The 20646-nt window shown below is 33.6% G+C and overlaps 1 protein-coding gene across 4 annotated transcripts in view; it reads left to right on the top strand.

Annotated features, from left to right (window-relative positions):
* FRS2 (fibroblast growth factor receptor substrate 2) overlaps positions 1-16432 on the top strand; it is a 106139-nt gene extending 89707 nt beyond the window's left edge. For all 4 annotated transcript variants that reach the window (XM_074269644.1, XM_074269645.1, XM_074269647.1 and 1 more), the window contains 4 exons: positions 282-468; positions 8511-8669; positions 9567-9730; positions 11206-16432. In XM_074269644.1, the coding sequence (XP_074125745.1) occupies positions 282-468; positions 8511-8669; positions 9567-9730; positions 11206-12156 (1461 nt within the window). In that variant the 3' untranslated portion in view covers positions 12157-16432. The remainder of the gene's footprint in view (positions 1-281; positions 469-8510; positions 8670-9566; positions 9731-11205) is intronic.
* The last annotated feature ends 4214 nt before the right edge of the window (positions 16433-20646 follow it).

The raw sequence follows: 20646 nt of genomic DNA, 5'->3' as shown, positions 1-20646 counted from the left end.
ACATAGTAATCCTGCAATAAATATTAATTGAAGGAATGAATCAACTGAAGCCTTTTTATTCTTCTATTGAATTGGCAAACTGTGTGTGTGTGTGTGTGTGAGAGAGAGGGGGGGGGGGGAGAGAGAGGAAGGGAGGGAGGGGGAGAAAAATCTAGATCAGTTGGTAGAAAAATTATTGATTTTGCTGAAGTGCCTAGCATATAGTCAGTGCTATATAGATGCTACCTATTATTAACTGTTACTATATTAGCTGAAGTCTTTGTTGTATTTCTTTTTTAAAGGTCATTAACGTGGATGATGATGGCAATGAACTGGGTTCTGGCATAATGGAGCTTACAGACACAGAGTTGATTTTACACACCCGTAAAAGAGATGCTGTAAAATGGCATTATCTTTGTTTGCGTCGTTATGGCTATGACTCAAATCTTTTCTCTTTTGAAAGTGGCCGGAGATGTCAGACTGGACAAGGTACATGAGATCTTTTAACAATATTTAAATACTTATGATTTTTAAAAGTGTGCCTACTGACCCTAAACAAAGTTTTAGATAGCTTAAGACGTTTCAACTTTTTCAACAGAAAAAATTAAAAGCAATTGACTTAACTAAATTCTTGAGGAATATTACTCTAACAGACACTTCAAGAAGTATTGATGGCACATGGACAGAGTTGTCTGAATAGCGGTCTTTGTCTCAGTCTCAGTTTTGTCACAAATGAAACCTAAGCCTATTTGATACATTATAGAATTTTGAGTAGTATTGAAGTCGCAACTTTAATCCTCAAATATAAATTTATTTAAATACAAATTAAACTCTAGTTGTTGAACAATCAATTGGTGTCATTTTGTCAATGCCAATGTTAAAATTCATTAGCTTGACTCTATAGCATTTGAGTAGTGTCATTTTTATGCACAGAGCCATACCTAGCATACTTTAAGTGCTCAGTAAATGTGAAATATTGGCAGTACAGGATGGAAATAAACAATAGGATAAAGATCCAGATTTACAAATATATACGAATTAGGGGAGAGTCATCATTTGCATTATTGAAAAAACATAGCATGTGACCTTTTTAAATGAAGACATTCCTATAGAGGGAAATATATTAGATTTACAATAGATTGTCTTTCAACTTTTCAGCAGTATATCTGCTGTCTGAAATATTACTACACTTGAACTTTTCTTAGTTTCACTTTCATGTGCACAAAAACATATATGATATTTGTGTTATTCTGTATTGAAATCATTTTTAAGAGAAAAAAATTAAACATAACATTTAGAAAATGTGAAATTGTTCCATTGTATAATTTTGCTTGGCTTGCTTTAGCAATTTATATTTGTTAGCCAAAGATTTGATGTCTGAAATTATTACTGCGTTAATAATTTACCATATATATATATATATATATATATATATATATATTTTTTTTTTTTTTTTTTTTTTTTGGGGGGGGGGGGGGAGGCTGGGGTTAAGTGACTTGCCCAGCTAGGAAGTGTTAAGTGTCTGAGACCAGATTTGAACTCTGGTCCTCCTGAATTCAAGGCTAGTGCTCTATCCACTGCGCCACCTAGCTGCCCCAATTTACCTTATTTTTATTAGCGCCTTGACTCCATTTTTTTTTAAAGCCTTTTTATCCCCTCAACCCCTAATTTTTTTTTTTTTTTTTTTTTTTTTACAAAAATTTTATGCATAGGTAATTTTCCAGCATTTGACAATTGCAAAACCTTTTGTTTCAACTTTTCCCTTCCTTCCCACCACCCCCTCCCCAAGATGGCATATTAGCCAATACATGTTAAATATGTGAAAGTATAAGTTAAATACAATATATTCAACCCCTAGTTTTAAACTCAAATTATATTCAATTGCAAGCCCCTTAAATTGGGTTTCTTTGAAATTTGAGTTAAGTGGTTGGGCAAATTATCTTACATATAATTCTAGTTTAACATAAAATGATGTTCAGAAAATGTGTTCATTTTGTGAATTTTTGAAAATTTTATTTAAAATATTTGGATGTCTTTTATTCAATTAATTGAGAATCTGCCTACTATATGGTAGGCACAGAGATATAAAGACAAAAATGAAGCAGTCACTTCTTGCTCTTAAGAACTTTATATGCCACTGGAGAATAAATATATATAGAAAATTATATATCAATATTAGAATGTTTAACTTTTGAAACTTCAAGTATTTGTGTATTTGTGTTAATAGCCTCATTTTTATTTTCACATTGATAACAGTGCGTATTCTCAAATATTCATTGTAGAGGAAAAAATGAGAGGCATGATGCATACAAATTTGTGAAACAGAATACCCATTCTTATTAAAAACAGTAGAGAGCATAGGAATAAATTAAACTTTCCTTAAAATCTATCTAAAATCATAAGCAAACATCATCTGTAATGAGGATAAGCTAGAAGTCTTTCTAGTAAGATCAGGGATGGAGCAAGGATGCCCATCCCCACTATTATTTAATATTATACTAGAAATTATATCTTTATCAATAAGATAATAAAAAGAATTAGAATAGGTAGTGAGGAAATAAAATTATCACTCTTTGCAGATGATATAATGGTATACCTGAAGAATCCTAGAAAATCAACTTTTAAACAGTTGAAATAATTTAAAACTTTAGCAAAATTCTAGAATATAAAATAAATTCACATAAATCATCAACATTTCTATGTATTACCAACAAAATCCAGCAACAAGAGATCGGAAAAAAATTCTATTTAAAGTAATTATAGATAACATAAAATAAAATACTTGAGGGAGTCTATCTGTCAAATTCCTACCAAGATCTATATCATAAAACACTTTTCATACAAATAAAGTCAGGTCTAAACAATTGGGAAAATATTAATTGCTCATGGGTAGGCCAAGCCAGTATAATAAAAATGATAATTTTATCTAAATTATTTATTCAGTGCCATACCACACTACCAAAATAATTTTTTAAAAAATTTAAAATTTCATCTGGAAGAATGAAAGGTCAAAAATATCAAAGCATCAATGAAAAGAAATGTTAAGGAAAATGGCCTAGCTCTAACAGTTCTCAAACTGTATTATGAAGCAATAATCACCAAAACAATCTCGATACCAGCTAAGAAATAGAGTGATAAATCAGTGCAGTAGATAAGATACACAATACATTGTAGTAAATGACCATAGTAATTTAGTATTTGATAAAACCAAAAGCTCTAAGCTTCTGGGACAATAACTCATTATTTGAGTCCTAATACTGCTAGGAAAGGAAAACTTAAAAGTAGTTTGACAGAAACTAGATATAGACCAGTATTTCACACTGAATACCAAGATAAAGTCAAAATGGGTATGTGATTTAGACATAAAGTTTGATATCAAACAAATTAGGGTAGCATGGAATAGTTTATCTGTCAGATCTATAGATAAGGGAAGAATTTAGTACCAGACAAGAGATAGAGAACATTACAAAATGTAAAGTGGATAATTTTGAATACATGTAGTTTAAAGCTTTTTGCACAAACAAAATCAATGCAGCCAAGATTAGAAGGAAAGCAAAAAAGTGGAAGAAATTTTTATAGAGCCAGATATCTTGGATAAAGGCTTTACTTTTCAAATATAGAGAGAACTGAGTTAAATTTATAAGAATGCAAGTCATTCCCAAATGATAAATGATCAAAGTATATATACAAGCAGTTTTCAAAGAAATCAAAGCTAATCAAAGTCATATGAAAAATGCTCTCAGTCACTATTGATTAGAGAAATGCAAATTAAAACAATTCTATAGTACCACTTAATACTTATCAAGTTGGCTAATATGACAGAAAAGGATAAATGTTCAAGGGGAATGTAGAAAAATTGGGCTATACTATTAGTGGAGTTATGAACTAATCCAACCATTCTGGAGAGCAATTTGGAGCTTTGCCCAGAGGTCTGTAAAACTGTGTATAACCTTTGATTCAGCAATACCCTATTAGATTTGTATCCCAAAGGTATTTAGAAATCGGGGAAGAGGAGAGGACATTTGTATAAGAATTTTTATAACAGCTCTTTTTGTAATAGTTAAGAATTTGAAATTGAGGAGATGTTCATCAATTTGGGGGAAATGGCTAAACAAATTGTGGTATATGGTTGTAATGGAACACTAACATGCTATAAGAAATGACATGCAAGATGATTTGAAAAAAACCTATAAAAACTTAAACAGTTTTTTTACTTATTACTTACAAAGTAATAGCAATATTGTACAATGAACAACTGTGATTTTCACTAATACAGTAACTTAAGACCATTCCAAAGAATTTATGAAGCATAATGTTTTTCCTCCCTTCCCTTTTTTCCACTGGGGAATCTAGCAGAGTATACTTTAAACCCAAACCACTCTGACTCTCACTGATTGGCCATTAAGTCCCAGCCCAATCCACTGTTGGTTTTTGTTTGGATTTTGATGGCTCAAAGTGATTGTAAATAGCATTCGTTTCTGTATTAATCAGAAACCCTTCCAGATTGATTTTTTTTTTTTTTTTTGAGGGAGTAAGAAAGAAGTTGTCTTTAGCCTCATTACCTTACCTAGCATTAATCACTGAGACCTGAGAAAGACTAGTTTAAAAAGCCTAAGTCTCCCACTAAATCCAGGGTCTTTCTAGTTGTCCTAATCGTATCTCTTGCCCCTGGACCCAGATGGCTCTTCAGGAAAAAATGAGGCTGATGACTTTGCACAGCCTTCTTTCCCTCACTTAAATCTAATTTACTTGCAAATCAAATTATCGCCTTCCTGATGTCATAGGTTCTCCTCAAGAATGAAGGACAAACTACAACCACCTTCCTTTCTCTTTCTTTCTCTCTCTTTCTTCCTTTATTCCTTTCATAATTGAACATATATATCAGATTGTTTACTATCTCTAGGAGGGAGCAAGGAAGTGAGAGGCAGAGAATTTGTAACTCAAAATCTTTTTAAATGTAATTGGGGAAAGTTTTTTTTTTTTTTTTTTTTTTTAAAGGAAAAATGGTTAGATTAATCTAAGGAAAATCACTTAATCCTATAATCAAAGTAAAGTAAGTCAAAGAAATCAATAAAAAATAATTTGTGGAATGAATGATATCCTATAAAGTGCTTCTCTGTCTTGTTCAGTCTACATTGTAAAGAGCTCCCCATACATTCACCACATATTTTCATTGTTTAACCTTTAAAACAAGTTTTATGTTACAATTTTGCCCCAAAAGCTTGGTGCAATTCCTTTGGGCTCTAAGCCCAAGCATGTAAAGTTAATGATGCAGCTTAGTGAACAAATAAGAGTTCAGATAAACTTTGTGAGGGTATGTCTGCAGCTCTTGTTGGCCATAAGTTCGGTGTTAATGAATGAATAATTTGTTATATCTGCAAAAAGGAGGAAAGTATTTGTAAAAGTTTGAATCCACTCCAAAAAGTGCTAGAGTAACCTCTCAAATGTAGGTGAGGGAATTAAATACAAAAATGGCCAAGTTTGTGGGTAAATGAGTTAGTATTTTGTTAATGTTAGTGTGTTAATGTTTTGTCATAAAGAATTATATAAATATTATATAAAATCTCTAGTGAAAAATTATGGGTTTTGGTGATCACAGGACTTAAGCCCTTGTTATCCTATAGGTTCAATGTATCAACATTCATATTTTTTTACTTTATGCAATTTTCTAGGAATGTTAACCACACCCCCCCATAAGTTAATGATCATTTGTATATATAAAATAACTTAAAGTAGGATGACACTAGATCCTAAGAAAGTCAGCATAGTGAGAAGTGGCTCTTGAGTTGAACTTTTCAGCTATTAAGAAAGACATACAAATGAGAAATACAATGTAGAGACTAGTGAGCAGGTTAATTTGACTGGAATATAGAGTTCTTGAAGAAGTAATAAATCAGTCAACAAGTATGCGTTAAATGCCAAGCAAAATGCTAGATATTATAGATACATATATAAATAAACAACGTCATATTCTAACAGTGGAAAAAAGCACATGCATAAATATAAAAAAGAAAGCCAAAAATAAATGCAAAGTCAACAAATGTAAAGTAACCTGGGAGGAAGGAGAGTAGTTGGTTGGATCAGGAAAGCTTCATCTAGAAAGTGGTACTTGGAATATGTCTTAAAAGAAGAGAAGAATTTTTTTGTTGGCAGGAGAGCATTCTAGGCATAGAGGTTGAGGGACAGAATAGAGGCACAGAGATAAGAGATGAGAGACTGTGTGTAACAAACCAAGAAAAGCCCACTTTAACAGTTGCAGAATGCAGGAAGAGAAATCAGTGTATAGATGACTGTACAAAGTTAGGATGGGGCCAGGCAGCACCTATTTAGGTACTTTTAACTAGGTCAGATTTAATTTGGTTAAAGGCATTGTGGAGGAAGGACTCATAGCATAGTGGGAAACCCTGGATTTCTGCTTGAATTCAGAGAATATCTATAAAAGGGAGTCTAATTATATACCTCACAGAATTGTTATGGGGATAATATGCCATATAAATAAATAGTTACATTTTAATTAGCTTGCATAGAAAAAAGGAAAACAATTAAAACTACAGGTTGAGAGAAAATGAGGACATATATTTTAATTTGGATTATGCAAGATCACTCCAAGTAACTCTCCCTGCCTTCCTTCTCCCCAAAGTTCTTTCCTTTTTCTTTGCCTTGTTCTTTCCTGTTATTGTGAGTTTCCTTCACTGCTCAGAGCTCACATGGCCCAAGATTGGCCATTCCTAATAGCATTACTGTCCTTGTGCATCTTCCAAGAGTTAAACAAAAATTCAGTTGTTGCTGTCTTTTGAAATGTCTGTAAGCTTTTTTCTCCCCAGCTTTTTTCTTAAATTTTCAGGCTTTTTTTAAAAAATTGGTATTATCAATTAAGACCACTCTGAGATACCACTACACACCTGTCAGATTGGCTAAGATGACAGGAACAAATAATGACAAATGTTGGAGGGGATGTGGGGAAATTGGGACACTGATACATTGCTGGTGGAGTTGTGAAAGAATCCAGCCATTCTGGAGAGCAATCTGGAATTATGCCCAAAAAGTTATCAAACTGTGCATACCCTTTGACCCAACAGCGCTACTACTGGGATTATATCCCAAAGAAATACTAAAGAGCGGAAAGAGACATATATGTGCCAAAATGTTTGTAGCAGCTCTTTTTGTTGTAGCTAGAAACTGGAAGATGAATGGATGTCCATCAGTTGGAGAATGGTTGGGTAAATTGTGGTATATGAAGGTTATGGAATATTATTGCTCTGTAAGAAATGACCAGCAGGAGGAATACAGAGAGGCCTGGAGAGACTTAGGTCAACTGATGCTGAGTGAAATGAGCAGAACCAGAAGATCACTGTATACTTCAACAACAATACTGTATGAGGATGTATTCTGATGGAAGTGGAAATCTTCAACATAAAGAAGATCCAACTCACTTCCAGTTGATCAATGATGGACAGAAATAACTATACCCAGAGAAGGAACACTGGGAAGCGAATTTAAATTGTTAGCACTAATATCTGTCTGCCCAGGTTGCATGTACCTTCGGATTTTAATGTTTATTGTGCAACAAGAAAATGATATTCACACACATGTATTGTACCTAGACTATATTGTAACACATGTAAAATGTATGGTATTGCCTGTCGTCGGGGGGAGGGAATAGAGGGAGGGGGGGCAATTTGGAAAAATGAATACAAGGGATAATATTATAAAATATATATATAATAAAAAAAAAAAAAAAAAAAAAATTGGTATTATCAGTAGAAACCAGAGAAAAAGGCAATCTTGTCTGACCAATGTTTTCTGTCTGCAGGTTATTCTCTTATCTGAAAGTTTTACTGTTTTATGAAATATGCCTCATTTATCACATAAGCTATATTTACAGGTCTTCTATTAGAATAAGTTGCTTCTTTGGAAAAGCAGCTTAATGTAACAAAAGCCATTAGCATTGGAAACTGAAGATCTGTGTTGGGTTCCAGTCCTGTCCTACATCTTCATAACAATGGGTCTTGGGCAAATCATATGATCTCTCTAGATCCCCATTTCCTTATCTGCAAAATGATAAACAGAAAAAACAGTAATAATAATACTTACATCAATACAGAATTTGTTGTGAGAACCAAATAAAATAACAGTGCATGTAAAACAACTTTAAAGTGTTATAAAGTATACACTTACAATTTTATGATATCATTTGATGGCCTATCATAAATACCACTTAACTTTATGAAATCTGCTAAATTCTTCAATCAAAAATATATTTTACATATTTCTTATGCATATAGCACACCCTTTGTTCATGTGATTATCTTCTCCCCTAGTAGACTTCCAAGTTTCTGGAAAACAGGGAAGGGTATATCTCCATATGAGGTACTCTCTCATAAAAATAAATACTTGGTATATGGTAGTGCAAGGGGTTGATCTTTTATCCATTTAAAAGGACTTCTTTCATTCTAGTCTAAATGAACTTAAGTAGTTTTGTTTCTTTATAATAGTCCTTCATTTGCCATCTTTTTGTTTTATATTTGTAGGAATATTTGCTTTTAAATGTACCCGTGCAGAAGAATTGTTTAATATGTTACAAGAGATTATGCAGAATAATAGCATAAATGTTGTGGAAGAGCCAGTAGTGGAAAGGAATCATCAACAGACTGAATTGGAAGTCCCCAGAACCCCTCGAACACCTACTAGTAAGTACCTGACTTCACACAGATGCTTTAAAGAAGAGGTGAGAGAGAGACAGAAAGATAGAGTTGGGGAGGGAGGGAGGGAGAGAGGTATATGCTGTATGTAAGGGATTTGTAAGTAGAAAAGTAAGACAGTCCCTGACAACAAAGATTTGTTTCACCTGCAAGTCAGATGGAAAGGGCTCAGAAGTCCTTAGTCTGCAAAGAACATGGTACTTTGTTTCATGATCCAACCATTCTGTTCCTAGCACTGAACCATTTAACACTACCAAGTATTTAAGTGACAAGAATTTTCTTTCCTAGGTCTTTAGCCATGGCTTACAGGAGAGGTGGGAGCAACAGAAAAAATATTAGATTGCAGTTCCATAAAGACTGCTTCTTTAAGCAGGCTGTGATGTCTTAAGCTGGAGACAGAATATGTGGTCTGGAAGGAAGTGTGTTGTATTGTGGGGTTTTTTTTTTTTTTTTCTGTTTTTCTTCCCCCCCTCCCCCCCAAGGGACTTGGGCTTATCTACCTAGGATGTATAAATATAGATGTGTTGAATAATATGAATCTGAAACAAATATTGGCTATGACTGAATTGTCATTGACTATATTTTACTTAGGTTACTATCTAATAAAATATGTATATAATTCAAACTAAATTGTGAGCAGCTTGAAAATATTTTGTCATGCAGGATTAGAGACTAAACGATCATTTTGTTGAGAACTTGGCCCTTGAAGCCAGTCTATCTGCCTGTAACCCCTCTACTTTCCATGCTAGTTGTTTTTCAAAGCACCCCCAAATAGAATTTCACTTTCTGATTGATGTATTCTGTGGGCTCCTTTAGCATTCTTATAGATGTATAAAATAATGACTACACAGTCACATTTTCTTTCTTTTTTAAAAATCCTATTAGCTCCTGGATTTGGTGCACAGAATTTACCTAATGGATATCCTCGATATCCATCATTTGGAGATGCTTCATCCCATCCTTCAAGTAGACATCCTTCTGTGGGAAGTGCACGCCTTCCTTCAGTAGGTGAAGAATCAACACATCCATTGCTTGTAGCTGAGGAACAAGTAAGTATGAATTAGCTAACTGTGATAAAGAGTGTATGCTAAGTCTAATGCTAGGTCTAAGAAGTGAATAGCAGCTGATTCATTCATCAAGCTTCTCTTTACATTTGAATTGCAGAAGTTATTTATTGATTTAAGCCACCTCATATGTCATGATTATAAGTATTAGCATGTTTTTTTAATGATGATTAGCTGAGCAAAAGTCCCCGTATAAATTGCAAGATTTATAAAATTTGGATGTTCTTAGGAAATCTAGAGTTTCATTTCAATAATTCCTCATAGAATATAGGACATGTCAATCAACTTGTGCTTTTTGATAACTGGTTCACTGATTGATATTCAACTTAATTAAATCAATATTGTATGTAAGGTACTATGCTAAGTGGCCCAATGACCACAAGATCCTGAAGTATTTTATGAATTTTCTAAACAAATAAAATTATGTTCAGCATAATTTTAGTATTGTATATTTTAATTCTCTGAAAAGTGATTGATAATCCATATATTTTTGCAGTATATTATATATAGTAATTTATGTACATGTTCTATTTCTGTTAAATAATTTTTATGCCTTAGTGTCCCTCATAGTATCCTGCAAGTAATAAGGGCTTAATGAATATTTGTTGAATAATTGTTAACACATACATATGATATATATATATAAAATCATAGATGAAACTGATAGTTATATCTTTTTACCATAAAGTCAGTAGTTAAATGATATAAACATAAAAGCTAAAGACTTGTTGGCACATTTTTTGTGACTAGTATCTCTTTGACTTTCTTCTTGTCCATAAAATAATCTTCATTTTTAGAAATTAATCATTGTTTTTCACTGCATTTATTTTATCTAGATTGAATACTGCTATACTTAACTTTGTCATTGTGTAGGAACAAAGTTAATAGGAAGGTCTCAGGTATTTAGAGAAGTAGTGAAGAGGAAAAAAATCAAGAATAAAAATAAGGTTTTATGTAAGAGATTACAACCAGGAAAGAGTACCAGTTTTATGCAGGTTTGAAGGAAGAAAGAAAGGAGATGATTTTATAGAATTAGAAAATGTAACTTTTCTGAAATGTTGAATAGCCCAACTAGTAATTTCATATTTGTTGAGGGTGCCCTTAGTTGTTATTTTCTGTTGTTCTTTTGTCTATTAATCTCATGTGAAATTTTAGGCTTAGTTGTAAGATAGTTTGTAAGTAGTTCTAAGACTTGAATTTTATTTTTAGGCCAAATTTTATGAAGCATTTAGGAACTATGCTTAAGTCCTGAGAAGGGATAATTTCTATCTGTTTTTAGAAATATTGAAGTTTTGGGATTTCAGAGGAATACCTTTCACTAAAGATTACTAGGATAAAGACCTTATGGAATAAATATTTGGAAAGAAAAGAGATTAAGATTGTACAATAAAATGAACAGCTAATTTATCATGAAGCACATTCTTTGGGACTCAATATTTAAAACTGTTCATTTTCTTTAGGTTCATACCTACGTCAACACTACCGGTGTACAAGAAGAGAGGAAAAACAGATCAAGTGTGCACATATCTTTAGAGACAAGACTTTCTAATGTTGAAAGTAACAAAGCAAAAGAGGAGCAGAGCGATATTGAAGAGAGAGATCCTCAGATTCTTCTTGAGCCTGAAGGAGTCAAATTTGTTTTAGGACCAACCCCTGTACAAAGGCAATTAATGGAAAGAGAAAAACTGGAGCAACTTGGAAAAGAACAAGTTAGTGGTAGTGGTACCAATAACACTGAATGGGACACTGGGTATGACAGTGATGAACGAAAAGATGCGCCCTCGGGTAACAAACTGGTGTATGAAAACATAAATGGGCTATCTATTCCTAGTGCCTCAGGGGTCAGGAGAGTTCGTCTGACATCTACCAGTACCTCAGATACCCAGAATATCAACAACTCGGCTCAGAGGAGAACTGCATTATTAAACTATGAAAACTTACCATCTTTGCCTCCTGTTTGGGAAGCCCACAAGCAAAGTAGAGATGAAGATGACAGTTTAGGACCAAAGACCCCATCTCTCAATGGCTATCACAGTAACTTGGATCCAATGCATAACTATGTGAATACAGAGAATGTAACAGTGCCAGCAAGTGCTCACAAAGTAGAATTTACAAGGTGCCGGGACTGCACACCTACAGTCTTTAATTTTGACATCAGGCGCCCAAGTTTAGAACATAGGCAACTCAATTACATACAGGTTGATTTGGAAGGTGGTAGTGACTCTGACAACCCTCACACTCCAAAAACTCCCACCACTCCACTTCCACAAACTCCCACCAGGCGCACAGAGCTATATGCTGTGATAGACATTGAAAGAACAGCTGCTATGTCAAGCTTGCAGAAAGCACTGCCACGAGACGACGGTACGTCTAGGAAGACTAGACACAATAGTACTGACCTGCCTATGTGAGCCTTGGAAATGTTGCATCCATCGTTTGCACCTTTGTGAAGTTTTTAAAAATGAAGATGCAAGGGCTTCATTTTCATTTCTAAACACTAACACCTTTTATAGACTGATAGATTTTTTTTTTCTGAATACTTCATGTGCTTGTTTAACTAAAGGGAATTAATGTAGAGCAGGTACTCATTAAAGAACACTAATTACATTCTATAATAGTTGTTACTTTATAGCAATTGCCATTTTCACAGTGCCTATTTAATTGAGAGTGGAAGTGAGTGACATCCCAGTTTTGAGTTTTTCAATATTCTGGACTCGTGCCTATCATTTATGTCTTATCATGGTTGACATTCATAACATTTTATAAAAACTTTGATGTGTGCATTATTAGATGATAAATCTAGTCTTTGAAAGTAAATATCTGTAGATTCACTTTCCAAGTTAGGTGGCCTCCAGCATGAGTCATTCATCAATTCATTAATTAAAGGCTTTTTGACTTGAGCCAAATGCATTGTACATAAAAGGAATACATATATAAGGTAAACCATCCCTCCTTACATAGCAGTCAAATCCTTTACCTAAAACTTGATTAGAAAGAGTTACACATCCATGAATATGGCATACTGTGTGTGTTTGAAGGGAAGTCTGGGGAAAGTTCCCTTCTCCTTACCTCATGCTTTCATTGTAAGGGCATGTCAAGGTTCCCTTGATCAGAAGCACGATGGGAATTTAGAATCAGTCTCAGGCCAATACTATCAGAAAAGAATTGCAATTCTTGATCATCAAACGTATTCTCCAATAGACCATTAATCTCAGCATTGTTTCCTGGAGGCATTTATATTTGTGCCATTAAGTTTCCACTGATCTTTTCTTTTTTTTTTACCTCTGTTGTTCAGGATGTCTGTTTTGTTAAATGATGTCTTTAGGTTTAATACGGTTGAGTTGTATATGGTTTTGTTGTTTATCTGTTCAGTCTTATTTAGTCTATGTTTTGTCAAATTATGGTTTTGAAGGTTCATTTGGATCTTACTGTTAGATTTTAACAGGGTTGCCCTTTTCCAGTATTTATTGATATGCTGTTTACTTTTCAAGTCTGATAGAGACATCCACTTGATTTTAAATTCTCATTCATGTGTCCATAGATGAACTCTTTGGTTGCAAATGAAAATAGACACTAATAAAATAAATGATTCCCCAGAGGTACTGTAGATTTTTCAATGGACACACTCCTCTGCACTTTAGCAGTGATTTTTCTCAGTTTATATAAAGCCTGGCTGCAGTTGTGCTCCACTCACTCTAATAATGTTCATTAGCTATGTTTATCCTTTTAAACATAGCTAGAATTTAGTTTTTACCTTGATTTTGGCAGAATGTTAATATACTGTTAACTCAGCCTCATAGAGGCAGTGGAAGATCTGTAACATAGAGATCATGTTATACCCTAGGACTTAGAGGAATTGATGTTTATTTAAACTAATCCTCCAGATTCCGTGATTCTTGAGAGAATGGAAAGGGAAGTAGACGGAAGGGTTTTGCTTATAGTCCTAAATTTTTAGACTTTGCATTTGAGGCTAGTTATTCAGATTTAGGCTTAAATTGTAGCACTAAAAAATTCCCCAGAGGTACTGTAGATTTTTCAATGGACACACTCCTCTGCACTTTAGCAGTGATTTTTCTCAGTTTTATAAAGCCTGGCTGCAGTTGTGCTCCACTCACTCCAATAATGTTCATCAGCTATGTTTATTCTTTCAAACATAGCTAGAATTTAGCTTTTACCTTGATTTTGGCAGAATGTTAATATACTGTTAAATCAGCCTCATAGAGGCAGTGGAAAATCTGTAAAAAAGAGATCATGTTATACCCTAGGACTTAGAGGAATTGATGTTTATTTAAATAAATCCTCCAGATTCCGTGATTCTTGAGAGAATGGAAAGGGAAGTAGACGGAAGGGTTTTGCTTATAGTCCTAAATTTTTAGACTTTGCATTTGAGGCTAGCTATTGATTTAGGCTTAAATTATAGCACTAATTTAGCTGGAAATTATTTCATTCAAATAGCCAGTCTATTATTTGGGTTACCTTATTTGTAAAGGCAGATCATACATTTGTATTGCAATAGAGTGTGGTGTCATTGTTAACAAGGTAAGATGTAAATGTTGTCATGTCAGTGCCCTTTGTTTGCCTAGCAGGATTTTTGTATTCTGTGAACTTGGTGCTTGTAAAAAGTGAGAAACTAAAATGCTTACTAGAGCCATGGTGCCAGGTGGGCAGTTTCTCTGATACAGTTCCCTTTTGCAATATCTTAATACTATTCCATTTTTTGATTTCTCCTGAGAAGATTTTTAATTGTGCCAAATTTGATGTGTGATGGTTTTTATAGCATGGAATAAGAATCATGACTCTAATATATATACATGCTCTTAATTTGAGAAGTAATAGCAAAGATCGCTAGAATATCCCCTCCCACATGAAAGGGCTAATAATATCTGTCTATTCTTTTAAATCGAAACCCTTCCTCCTTCCTTTTTTTCCCTTTATGTCCCTTTCATCCCTGGATATGATGAAATGATGATGATGAAATTTCCAACTTTAAAAACATGCCAATCTAACAGCTTTGCTGTAGATTCTGCACTAGCATAGCAATACCTACAAAGTATTTGACTTTTACTATCAAATAAGTATTGGATGAATACAACTGGTGGCGCTATCTAGTTACTGCTGAAATTCATCTATTTCCCTCTTTAACAAATACATTCCCCTGGAGATTTTGCAATAAGACTTAAACTGCACCCTACAAGAGTATACCTGACTTACCAGGTGTACGTTTTTTATGAGATACTTTTGTTAACATATAATTTATTCCCAACAGAATCTCCCTCTACACACTTATTCTCCATCTGCATTCTCCCAGATGGAAGGAGATCTAGCTACTTTTCCTTGGCATGATTTCTTAATTCTCTTTTCACATAAGAATTAACATGTGGTGCCTTCCCTCCCACCAGGAAGATAGTCAAGTGTTTTTTTTTTTTTTTCATTTTACTGCTGCTTGTGGAGTGATGAGATATGCACTTTACCCTTGAAGACTCAGCAAAAAAAGATTTTCACTTTCCAGCTGATCTAAAATAGACTGCAGATAACAGGCTTGGGTCTTACTAAAATTTGCCAATAAGTTTTTGTGTTTATAAATATTAATTAACATTGATCCCACAGTTAAATGTTAGATGGAATGAGACAAGGATATATATTTTTTCCCAGAAAATCTGTGGCACATCTTCAAAAAAAAAAAAAAAAGTACCTCAATAATGTTTTACAAAATTGGGAAAGGGGCCTTATATTTTCAGCTTCCCAGCCACACAACACTGTGTTTTTGCCTGAAAGTAAACCTGCTCTTTTTATACCAAGCTAACAATCGCCATCCCCTCCCCCAGGCTATCTAACCAATAATGCCCCTGTAATTTGTGTAATGTGGAGTTAGTGTCCACAGATTATGCCTCCATCAGAGAACTCATGGGTAAGTAACAGGTATCTTACCATCACATTTATAGTTCTGATGTATGAGGTGTATGGTACTATTTAAATAATGTTTTCCCTGAACTTTGCCAAATGTTGAATATAAGCATTGGTACTGAATTACTGAATGTATAGAAAACACTTTTGACTTGAAAAATAAGTCTTCTACCACAAAATACAAGATGCTGTGCCCAGACCAGCCCTAGCTTACCTTTCCTCTCTCCAGTTCTCCTTTCACTCCATTTACCTCCCTTTCCCCCTTTCCTTCTTCTCTCTTCCTGTTTACATCATCTTATCATATAACACTCCATTCTGTTGTAGCATCATTAGGGCTAGTTTTTCTGCATCTTTAACTACACTATAGAGTTGCAGTTGCAGTACAATTGGATACCATTATAGCATGGAAACTGACTGGTATTAATAGTACAGTAGTCACCAGTGTGCCACAGTTGCATTATTAAATGCAAAATATACATTTTTATAAAGGCCAAATTTGTATTATTATGTTTTTATTTCATTACAGTGTATAATATTGTAAGATTATTATGTCCTAATTCACATTATAAAATGTTAAGTTTTTCCTACTTAAAGGCATAAATATAGCAACTTTGTATAAAGGTAGCTTACTAGATTTTTAATTTTTTCTTTTATAAAAAGTTGTCTAAACAGTGGGACTACCATTGCCAAATTGTATATGAAATATGAATTTTGCCCCCCTTTGGTTAATTTCTTTTATAAACATTCCATGTTTCTCTAATAAAAGACAAAAGTGATACTGTACTATGCAGAAATTGTGTATTTTTGATGCTGTTTCTTATCGCCATTTTAAATTTTGGTTTGCTTTTTTTTTTTTTTTTTTATTGATAATAACTTAGTCAAATGTTATTGTTCAAGGCCTTGTGCCATGTGATGTTGACATCATTGTGTGCCCTTCTCTTTAAGTCCTCATTTCCTATCATCCTCCATCAGTGCCAACTTCATATTTTGTAGCATGGCAATAAAATATTGAGTTTATATTATAGCATTGTGTGGCTTTTTGGTGGATGTGGACATGGCTATATTGGTGTTTACTTTTTTATTTGAAGACATCTCCATTTAGCATAATATCTGAAGAGATCCTATGCTTTGCACAAAAAGGTGCAGTACAAACCTTTCAAACTCAAGTTTGTTCATGCTTTTTAGCTATTCTGTGCATGTCAGAATCCCATAATAGAAAGATAGACAGAAAGAAAAGAAAAACCTCAATTATTAGAGCTATTTAGGAAATATAATGTTCTGTTAATTGAGTGTGATTAGACTAAATTTTAAGGAGCAAATTCTTCTAAATCTATTATCAAATTTTTAAATAATATATTCAGCTTTGTAGCTTATTAAATAAAGTATACCAAAGAATTTAATCTTTGATGATTAAATGTCTTGCATTGCTTCAGGGTTGTCATTTTGAACATGAATTCTCATTGTACAGCCCTATAGTCCATAATGTGAATAACTAAGCTGAATAAATAGTATAACTAGAGAAACCCCTGAAAGCTCCAGATTTCTAAATTTCTAATTAAAATAGAATCTAATATGAGTTGTATTTAAAATCACTTTCCTTGTTCCTCCTAAAAATAGAGTAACATTTTGACTAATTGCAGGTTTTACTGATTTAGGTTTCCAATTTATTGGTTTTATTATATTTGGATTTCTTAGTAGTGTTCAGAAACTCTATAAAAGATTTTAGTTTCATATCTAAATCTAAATATGTCCTTTATAAATTTTAAAACTGTCCATAATAGCTTTAGGATGATAATATTTCAAGTAGTTCACTGACTTGTGAACTTTAAACCAAAGAGTGCTAAATTCAAATTTAGCCTCAGCCACTTAATAGTTGTGTGACCCTGGACAAATCATTTAACTTCTGTCTGCCTTAGTTTGCTTAACTATAAAATAAATATAATAATAGCACCTATCTCTTAGTGTTGTAAAGATCAAATGAGATTTATAAAGCTTTGTTCCTGGTACATAGTAAATACTTGGTAGATCATGATGATAAGTAAAATAGGGTCATTTTTTTAAAGTTCTACCAGCAGCATTATGTTCAAGGTCATATTTGTCTAGTTACTAAGACTAGGTGACAAAAATTAACTTGGGTACACCTAGTCGGGATGCAATTCTGCAGAATACTCATTTATTTGACATATTTGACTGTCATCTGTGAAGAAATTTTTGTGCTAGGAACTGGATGACACAAAGATAGTCTCTGCCTTTGAGAGAGCTCATACATTTTTTTACAAGTATTCTATCAATATTCAAAAAACAAAAATAGCACACAAAAATGTAAAGCTCAAACTTAGAACTCTTTTTCCATGCTCCGTGAGCTTTACTGGAACAGAAACAATGAAACAAAGAATGAGCCTTGAAAGGATGTGTACATGTTCTGAGGTTTAATAAATTTAGATAGGCCCTGAAGAAGTGAAGAACATACTTCAAAAATATTTTTAAGCATTTGTCCTTTACACAGCTCTTTTCTAGCAACTTGGATGTTATTGGAGGGTAGAGAGTGATATATATACTTTAAATAAGAAGCTGTATTTATCTTCTGGGAGTATACTAGTAAGGACATAGACACACATAGGTTCTTTCTAAATTTGAAGATTATATAAATCTAATAGAAACTCCTGCTCACTAATTTAATCTGCTTTAAATGTATTCAGGAGCTTATAAAATCAAAGGATTTAGAGCCAGAAGTGATTTTAAAGATTGTTTAGTCTTAATTTTACAGGTGAGAAAAAAGTCTCATAGTGGAAATGAATCACAGGTAATTAGAGTATAATATGTTAAAAATATATATATAGGATCATAGCTTTTGAGTTTTATGCACATGCAAGCAGAGTATAGGGAAGTGCTTCCAGACAAAAGGGATAGCAGATACAATGGGAGAAGGATTCTAGGACAGATGAGTTGTAATATTTCAGCTTGAGCTCAACTACAAGCTACAGAGAGGGAAATAAATAGAATAATATAAGATTAGAGAAATAGATATTTCCATACTGAACTTCGAATGTTAGGATTAAGAGTTTGAACTTTTCAAAAAAATCGTATTGATATCCTTTGACATCCTAATTTTCCTCTTTGTCCCTCATTCCCTTTCCAGAATGCTATCCTTTAAAAACAAAGAATTTTTAAGAAGTCTGAATTTCATTTCAGGAGACAGAAAAATTCATGTTCTTGAGGTAACTTCCATCTCTGGATTGCAGGCTTTGATGTCATGAATCCATTCAGGAACATCTGAACCACATGAAGCCATTTTTCTGCTGAGCTTCACCACTCTGTGGCTGGGCAAACTAACTGATATTTACTTGTTCTTTCATCTTATAGTCCCTATTATGAACTTGGAGAAAAGTTTTCTCTCAATATGGGTAATAGTTCCCTGTAAAACAGAACTGCAACAATCTGTATAAACCAGTGTAGTGAGCTTGTAAAGTCCTACACTTTTCCACCTCTGTAGGGAAGGGGAAGCTAGGGAAAAAACAACAGTAACAGTAAATTTCTGTAACAAATATGCCACAAATTCTCACAGTAGCCTTATCCAAAAAATATGTAGTTCTTGCTGTACCCTGAATCCATTGCCTCTAATCAGATGGTGAGTAGTGTGCTTCATTAGCAATCCTGTGGAATTGTGGTTAGTTATTATATTGATCACAGTTTTAAATCATTCAAGATTGTTTTTATTATTTGTATAAATTGCCCTCCCAGTTCTGCTCATTTCATTCTGCAGCAGTAATTTCATATGAGTTTTTCCAGTTTTCTCCATTTTGTATAGCATAATAGTATTTTGCCACATTCATGTAGTATAGTTTGTTCAACCATTCTCCAATTGATAGGTTATCTCCTTAGTTTACCACCAAAGCAGGGAAAAAGCAATATGGCTCTTCAAGGTTTACAAAACACTTTACAAATATTTCATTGTAACTTCATAACTCTATAAGGTAAATATAGTTATCGTCCTCACTGTGTAAATGAGAAAACTGAGGCAGAAAGATATTGTGATTTGTCCAGGGTCAAATAGTGTTGGAGTCTGAGGCTGGATTTGAACTTGGGTCTTACTAATTCTGGGTCCACCACTCTCCATCGAACTACCTTAATCCTTTATCTCCTTCTTTGATCTCTTTGGAGTAAAGTCCCAATGGTTGTATTACTGGGTCAATGAGTAGGTACAGATTAGCAACTCTGGGGAATTGATCCAAATTACTTTTTAGAATCACCGAACCTATTCACAACTCCAACAATATGCCTGCTTTACTCTAGTCTTTCAACATGTGTAATTTTTCTTTTTCTTTTTTTTTTTCCCAACATTACCAATTTGATGGGTGTGAGGTAGAATTTCAGATTTTCTTCAATTTTTATTTCATTGTTAGTGATTTGAACTTTTTTTTTTTTCATGTAGGACTATTGGTTGTATAGTGAATAGAGTACCAGACCTGGGGTCAGGAAAACCTAAGTTCAAAATCCAGCCTCAGAAATGCTTAGCTAACAATTTTGGAGTATATTCATATTACCCAAACTCCAGGGACTAGCTTCTAGGAGAAGACATTCTGTGTCACCCTTCTCCCGCATGGGAATAGCTTCTTTCCAATGACTTACAGGCTGTGTTTTTAAAACCAGAATATTGGGGCAGCTGCTGCACTATCTTGACCAAAGTTCCCAGAAAGGGTGAAGATTTGAGTTTACCCACTGGAGAAACAATATGAAATAATGGATAAAAGGGAGAATGATGACCTTTTTCTGCTTTTCTCTTTTAGCCTCAAGTAATGGAGTTTGGTTTGGAATTTTTAAATTTCCTTTGTCCTATTCAGTTCTAGGCTTTGAATTAATTGATAAACATTTATTAAGGACTATGCTAATCTGGTGATACAAAAAAGAAGCAAAAGGCAGTCTTTGTCTTCTAGGAGCTCATTATCTAATGAGAAAAGAATCTCAATTCAGATTTGAACCATGGTGATCTTGGAGTT

This window comes from Sminthopsis crassicaudata, chromosome 5 (genome assembly GCF_048593235.1).
Source record: "Sminthopsis crassicaudata isolate SCR6 chromosome 5, ASM4859323v1, whole genome shotgun sequence".
NCBI classification, from domain to species: Eukaryota; Metazoa; Chordata; class Mammalia; order Dasyuromorphia; family Dasyuridae; genus Sminthopsis; species Sminthopsis crassicaudata.
Note: the sequence above shows the minus strand (reverse complement) of the source record. Positions and strands in the feature narration are given on the sequence as shown.